The 6,886-nt window shown below is 44.7% G+C and overlaps 1 protein-coding gene across 2 annotated transcripts in view; it reads right to left on the bottom strand.

The window, feature by feature from the left end:
- KIAA0895 (KIAA0895 ortholog) overlaps positions 1-5,815 on the bottom strand; it is a 22,116-nt gene extending 16,301 nt beyond the window's left edge. For both annotated transcript variants that reach the window (XM_006757198.2, XM_015559700.1), the window contains exon 1: positions 5,779-5,815. In XM_006757198.2, coding sequence (XP_006757261.1) covers positions 5,779-5,803 — 25 coding nt within the window. In that variant the 5' untranslated portion in view covers positions 5,804-5,815. The remainder of the gene's footprint in view (positions 1-5,778) is intronic.
- Between the last annotated feature and the right edge of the window lie 1,071 nt (positions 5,816-6,886).

Raw genomic sequence — 6,886 nt, 5'->3', positions numbered from 1 at the left:
GTTTGGCTCGTGGGATAGAGCGTCCGCCTGTGGATTCAGGGGTCCCAGGTTCGATTCCAGTCATGTGCCTTGGTTGCGGGCACATCCCCAGTAGAGAATGTGCAAGAGGCAGCTGATCGATGTTTCTCTCTCATTGATGTTTCTAACTCTCTATCCCTCTCCCCTCCTCTCTGTAAAAAATCAATAAAATATAAAAAAGAAAAATGACCTTTAAACCTGCATACAAGCATAGTAAAAGCCCAACCAGGAGTTTCACTGAAGAACATCCTATTCTAACTCCTCTTTCCCGAAAAATTTAAACTTTGGGGGAAGTGTAACTCATTTTCCCTCTGAAGTGTAATAAGGTAACTAAAAAATCAAATGTTCTCATATTAAAAGTCACTAAAGTGGCATTTGAGCCATTCGAAATCTGCTACACTAGAAGGGGGGGGGGAGGTGGAGGGGTGTAAATGAACATGATTTGTCAATCAAAGAAATCATTCATCCCAACCTGATTACTCAAACTGAGGCAAAAAGGGAAATATTGCATTAGAACTGATACTCAGTATATTCACACAACTAGGTGAGTGCGCTGAGATTACCAACACAATGAAAGCTCCGTTTGTATCTAGAACGGGAGCAAAGGTACCAGGAGCCCTGGCGTCCATTCCCAGCGCTTTCAATTGCCTCTCTGTAACATCAGACTAATCACCAAGCCCATCAGTGCCTCTCATTCCTCTTCTAGAGGAGCGGGGAGCGGGGAGCACTGCGCACTGGCTCTCAGTGTTTCTGGGTTGTGAAGAGGTGAGGTTTCACAGTAATTAGGAGGCCCCGGGCTGAAAGGAAGATTACATCACCAGAAACAAAGCCTAGTGGAAAACTACCATTCAACCGATTTTGACCCACAAGACGGCAATTTTATATGGTTCGCTCATACTTATGAAACCTGAGAACCTGGGGTAATTTCACCACAAAACAACAGGTTGCTGGATGACAAACAGAAGAAAAGGCTAAGCCAAACAAAATAATCCCCAAATAAGATCGTGTTTATCCTATTTGGGGATTAAATTAATTAAACCTCAAAAGATATCATCTCTATGGACAGTAGAAAGGATGACCAAGCTGTGGTGTATTCATACAATAGAATAGAATATTGCAATATGGTTGCAAGCAACAATACAGATGAAGCTTACAGGCAACACTGAGCAGATGTAACCAGACAAGAGCGCATGCCATATAATCCCATTTATAGCTAGTTCAAAACCAGAGGTTAGCACAGTGGTTAGCTTTGAGGGAGGGGTTATAACTAGGAGGAGGTACCAGGGTAATGAGTGCAAGAAATGTTCGACATCTTGTTCTGGGTAGTGGTTACATATGCGCAAATTCATCAGGCAACACACTTAAGACTTGTGAACCTTAATGAATGTAAGTTACACCTTAATTTTTTAAAATGATTTATGAAAAATCAGTATCTTTGAAAACACATTTGTTCCCCAACTGTCTGCATTATAATAGAAAAGCTATCCTATATAATAAGAGCTAATATGCTAATTAGACCGGATGGCAGAACGACCTTCCTGAATGACCAGTGGGCAGGGCCGCAGGGCCGAGAGGCAGAATTTCGTGCACCGGGCCCCTAGTTAATTATATCATCTCTAAATCCAACAGCACCCACTATAGTTTCTCAACTCTAAGTTGAAAAATGAGATGAAAAGATCCTACTATTACAATTCCAGGAACTGAGGAACACAACTGTATTCCAGGATTCCTAAAAATGCCACCATCCCAGCTAGGAGCACCTCATGTTACTCTGTTAGTGGCCATGATTCTTTATAACATGACACTTGTTTTTTGGTCAGAAACTGTTGTGGTGTTATTGTTTTACAGTTGAAAATACGCAGTGTTCTATAATGCCAGAAATGATGATTGTGGTGAGAGAAGCATTAAACACCATCTAGAACAGTGGCGAACTTCCCCCTGGTTTCCACTTAAGATGAACACAAAACCCCTCACCATGGCACACGTGGTCACTCGTGGTCAGTTCTGCCGCGGCTGTGCCCTGCACAGTTCCCGGACTCAGTCCACTGGAGCTTCCTTTCACGCATCAGCCCCACGCTCACCTCTCCCTCCAGACCCAGCACCTCCTCACACTGTCCCTGTGTTTGGCGAGTTGAGTTCTTCCCTCCCCTCTATTGGATACACTTCTCCTCGTCCTTCACTTCAACACCACTTGCTCAGGAGCCTCTGGGCAGGGTGGGGGGGGTCTTCAAAGCACGTGCCATGGCTGCGGCCTTACGTTTGTTATATGATGGCCTCCCCAACACTGAAACTGTATGATCCCTTACGGAGACATTGTGTTCGTCTTTGCTCGCTGCTCTGATCATGCAAGGATGTAGCAAAGGAAAGGGAATATCTGAGAGGCGAGAAAAAATATAAGATTTGAATGCCTGATGGCTGAGAAAAAGTCATACCAGTCCAGCATAAGAAAATGAAACAACTAATTGCCCTGGCCGGCGTGGCTCAGGTGGTTGAGTGTCCTGCCATGCCCCGAGAGGTCACTCGTTTGCCCGTTCGATGCCAGGTCTGGGCACATGCCCGGGTTGTGGGCTCAATCCCCAGTAGGGGGTGTGTGTGTGGGGGTGGGGTGGGCAGTCCATTGATGTCTCTCTCTCATGGATGCTTCTCTTTCTCTCCCCCTCTCTTTCTCAAATCAATTAAAAATATTTTAAAAGACGAAACAACTAGTGGTGTTGAAGACAAGTGTTAATGGCAGGTGCTTACTACTGCTGCGGGACACACGGAGCACTGTGCCTAAGTGTTTCATCCCATAAGTCCACACATTGAGCTCAAGATGACGCTGGTCTCCGGTATTTTAAACATTCCCTTTTGTTACAAAGGAGCTTCATTTCCAGATGACGCATCGATCACATCTATGTCACATACAAAATAGGGGCAGTAAGAAACCATAACTGACAGTCTTATATGGGTTCTGACAGCACTTGCTACTCATTGAATGAGCTTGATGTCTTATTTTTTATTTTTGAACAATTTTTTAGTAAAATATGGTCTTTTCAGACCAAAATTTACAGACTTGTGATAAGAACTTAAAAAACTTGAGTGAGCTACCAGATAATGTGCCACTGCTGTTAAATGAGATCTTCATGTTGAATTTGTGTCGTATAGTCTTTGTAACAGTGTTGTGCCTTTCCTAGTGGTTGGGAATGTAGCCTTCGGGATGGAGCTCAGCTGAATTGAATCTTTATCAGTAGCTGTGACCTTGACCAAGTCACTGAACTTTGTGCTGTGTTTCTTATCTGTAAAAAGGGATAATAAGCTACATAGGTTATAGTATTGGTGCGAGGACCAACAAAGTTAATCTTTTAAGTGCTGAGACCAGTGCAGCCGGTGTTAATGCTCAGTATCATTATTTTATTCAATTATTTTATTCAGCTCCTATAGAAATACTCCATGAAATAACATAAATGGGAAAAATACTTAGAATCTTTAAATTTGGATTTCCCAGGTAAATTTAACATTAAGCAATTAATTCTGCATTCTACCACCAACATTTTCGTGGCTTTAGTATAATAAACTATCTTCTTTAAAAAGCTGTGGGAAGGCACAGAAACCTTTTCTGATGTGATTTCACTTCACACAGCATATAGAGCATACACAGCACACACAACTTTCTTACTATAGTTCTCCTAATCGGCAGTTACACCACAATGCTGTATTTAGGTTATATGAAATCATGATGAATAAGTCAAAAGGGCGTAATATATCACATAGGGAGTGACTTCAGAAACATTTAATTGCTCAGTCCTGAAATAAACACCAATCAGTTTATCCTAACTTTATGGCGCTTCTAGAGCTGAAAAATCAAGTGCACGCACATTTCCATCAGTACTCTCACCCCAAATAACTAAGTTCTCCTGCTAGCCAGGACCGGACCTCCTGGGCATGAGTGAAGAGTGAGGGGAGTGTGAGGGGGAGGAGGCATGTTCTCGGCTAAATGCTCTCCATAAAGCGTCTGGCCATCCTAGTTGGGCATTCTGTATGGCCATGAAAGCTGGGCTAGGGCTCCGGAGCTATCATCCTACCTGGTCAAGCACTATGTCAAAGAAATGGGGAAACTATTCTGAAAAATGACCTGGTCAATTATTTTTAAAGAGGCTGTAAATGTGAGGCCTGAGTTGTCTCAAATGGCTGTTTGAATTTTTAATAAACTATAGAAATTCACTGCCAAATTCTCTCTCTCAAGGTATTAAACATGAAGCGCTAGATTGATACATGCACTGCATTAAATTACAGGAAGAGAGTTGAGGCAAGAGGTCTGTGTCTACTGTTTTATAAAGCTCTCTTCAGACTTCCAACTCTGCATATAAAAAAAAATCGCTAACTGGTCAGAACATCTGCTTTCTAATACTATTGTACTCATACACTCTCTCTGCAAGGATTGTTATGCCTTGGGGAAGTTATTTTAATTGATTTTACTTCTAAATTGTTACCTAATAACTATCACTCTGACAGAATCTAACTGTATAACCCTCAAATGGGGGTGTAGGGCGGGGTGGAATTTTGCCCTCCAGGGGACACTTGGCAATGTCTGGGGACATTTCTGGCTGTCACCACTGGGTAAGGGAGGGTGTTGCTCCTGGCACCTGTGGATAGAGGCGGGGGATGCTGCTAAACATTCCACCATGCACAGAACATCCCCACAAACAACTGTTCTCTATCAATTCAATGTTACAGAGCCACGGCTGGGAGCCCTGCTCCAAGACAAAAAGATGGGATGGCATTTTTAAGTCACTTTCAACATTTTCATTGTCTTTTAAAATGCAAATAACATCTACATCACATCACATTTTAAAAAATCTAATGCCAATTTAAGTGGCCTCTTAGATCTTAGATCCTGTAACTGTCTGTGCCTCCTGTCAACATAGCAATGAGATAAACCCCAGCAGTGGCATGGCCGAGCAAAATCTGCCCCCTAGTTTATACTACGGAACTGAAATAAAATAGTGCAAAATCAAGACCATGGGTATATAGAAAGGAATTTAGTTTTACACTTAAAATATTCAGAGAAAAAGTGGTTTATTAGGTACTGCAATGCCTTGAAGTGATGCCTGGTGTTAGAATTTGGCATTTCCTCTTACTCTGTTCTTCCTCAGAACACCGGACTACCATGAGCCCTGACTCGCAGAAACGTTACACAGAACCAAATGCTGGGAACGTGGCTAGAGAATTATCCTAGTATTATGTGAGATAATTTTTAAATGATTAATATCCATAGTTATTTAAAAAAATAATGAAGTCAGTAAACTTTCTGACCTAGGTATAGTACATACTAAAGTGACCTTTTAAAAACATCATCTCAAAACGCCTTACTGACCTAATAGAAGCAAGCATACAAATAAGCAGTATAAATACGGACACAGAAATGTGTTCTGGTTAGCTCTGATTTTTATGAGCAGTCTAGAAAATTATGTCCTAGGGCACTATAATGCCTACTGACATACATACTGTGTTTTGAAATAGAATTTAACAATGCGTGTTTAGACTGTGCATTTGTAGGGCCAGTAATCTGTGCATGATAATAAGTGACAAAAGGAAAAGGGACCGGTTTTCGTCCCCCTCTGCACATCGCCATCCCGCCGCCCTCCCCCCGCAACATCTCCTGGTCCCGCATCTCCGCCCGCATCTACCGTTACCTGGGCCTCGGGGCTGTCAGGACCGCGCCACCGGCGGGACAGACAGCGGCGCCCAACCTGCCCAGCGGCCTGCCCTTTCCGCACTCACCCGTCACGCGAATGGACTCCAGCATCGTCCGACCGAGGTCGCGTACGAGGTCGCGGTCAGTGACCTGGGGCAGGATAGGCGGGTAGGGAGAGACGGACACGGGGCTGTGAGCAGTGCTCCCTGCAGCACGCAGGTGACTGAAGGTTCACACCGCGGCCCAACGGAGGGTAGCAGCGTTTAGAACCCGCGCTGTGACGTGGCCGCTCCCCCGTTGCTAGGAAACGCTCCTGGCGTCCGCAGGAGCTGCGCTTCCCGGAGCCTGCGCGCCGCTGGGGGCGCTCGCGGGTCCGGGCCGGGCTCGCAGCACGAGACGGGGAGGAACTACAACTCCCGGCGTGCACAGCTCGAGTCTCCTGCGACGCACGCGTTTTGACTGATAAGCCGCACCGGCGTTTGTGCGCTGTTCAAATGGGCTTAACTGGGCAGTAGCGGGGGTTGTGACGTGAAACTCATCCCCAGCTGCGAATTGCAAAGCCAGTCTTCTCCGCCCTTCAGTTAACTTAGAAGATGCGGAAAAGCTAAAAACCTGAGGTTGAGCTGGGTAATATGAGCACCTTTTATTACTTGAGGAAGCCCAGATACATTTACCATTTGAGTGCCCCTGCAAGATATCCTCAGTGCTACAATACAAACTGTACTGATAGGACTGGTGATCAGTGTGGTCCCGTGGCCGGGAGATAATATCACTCCCCTAAGAAAAACACGCCAATGGCTTCCTGTCTTCCCTATGAGGTCCTTTATGTCCTGGTCTGCTTCCACCCCTTTGATCTCATCTCCCTCTGCTCTCGCCTCCTTGGTCCCCTCGGGGCACCCTCAATGCTCTGCAAGCTATGACAAGCACTTTCACCTCCGGGCCTTTGCCGGGTGGGATTTCCCCTGCTTGGAAGGCTCTCCCCCCAGATGCCCACGACCAGCTCCTTCACTTCTTTCAGAACTTAGTCCAAATGCCACGCCTCATTGAGGACTTACCTGGCCACTCAATTTAAAATTCCACTCCTTTCTCAGATTTCTTATCCCCCTTCTCTGCTTCATTTTTTCCCTTAACACTTAACATTATTCATTTTATTATATATTTTCTGATTTGTCTTGTCTGTCCTTAGAATAAAAT

This window comes from Myotis davidii, unplaced genomic scaffold (genome assembly GCF_000327345.1).
Source record: "Myotis davidii unplaced genomic scaffold, ASM32734v1 scaffold573, whole genome shotgun sequence".
In the NCBI taxonomy this organism is placed as follows: Eukaryota; Metazoa; Chordata; class Mammalia; order Chiroptera; family Vespertilionidae; genus Myotis; species Myotis davidii.
The sequence above is the reverse complement of the archived record's forward strand: the minus strand, read 5'-3'. Positions and strand labels throughout refer to the sequence as shown.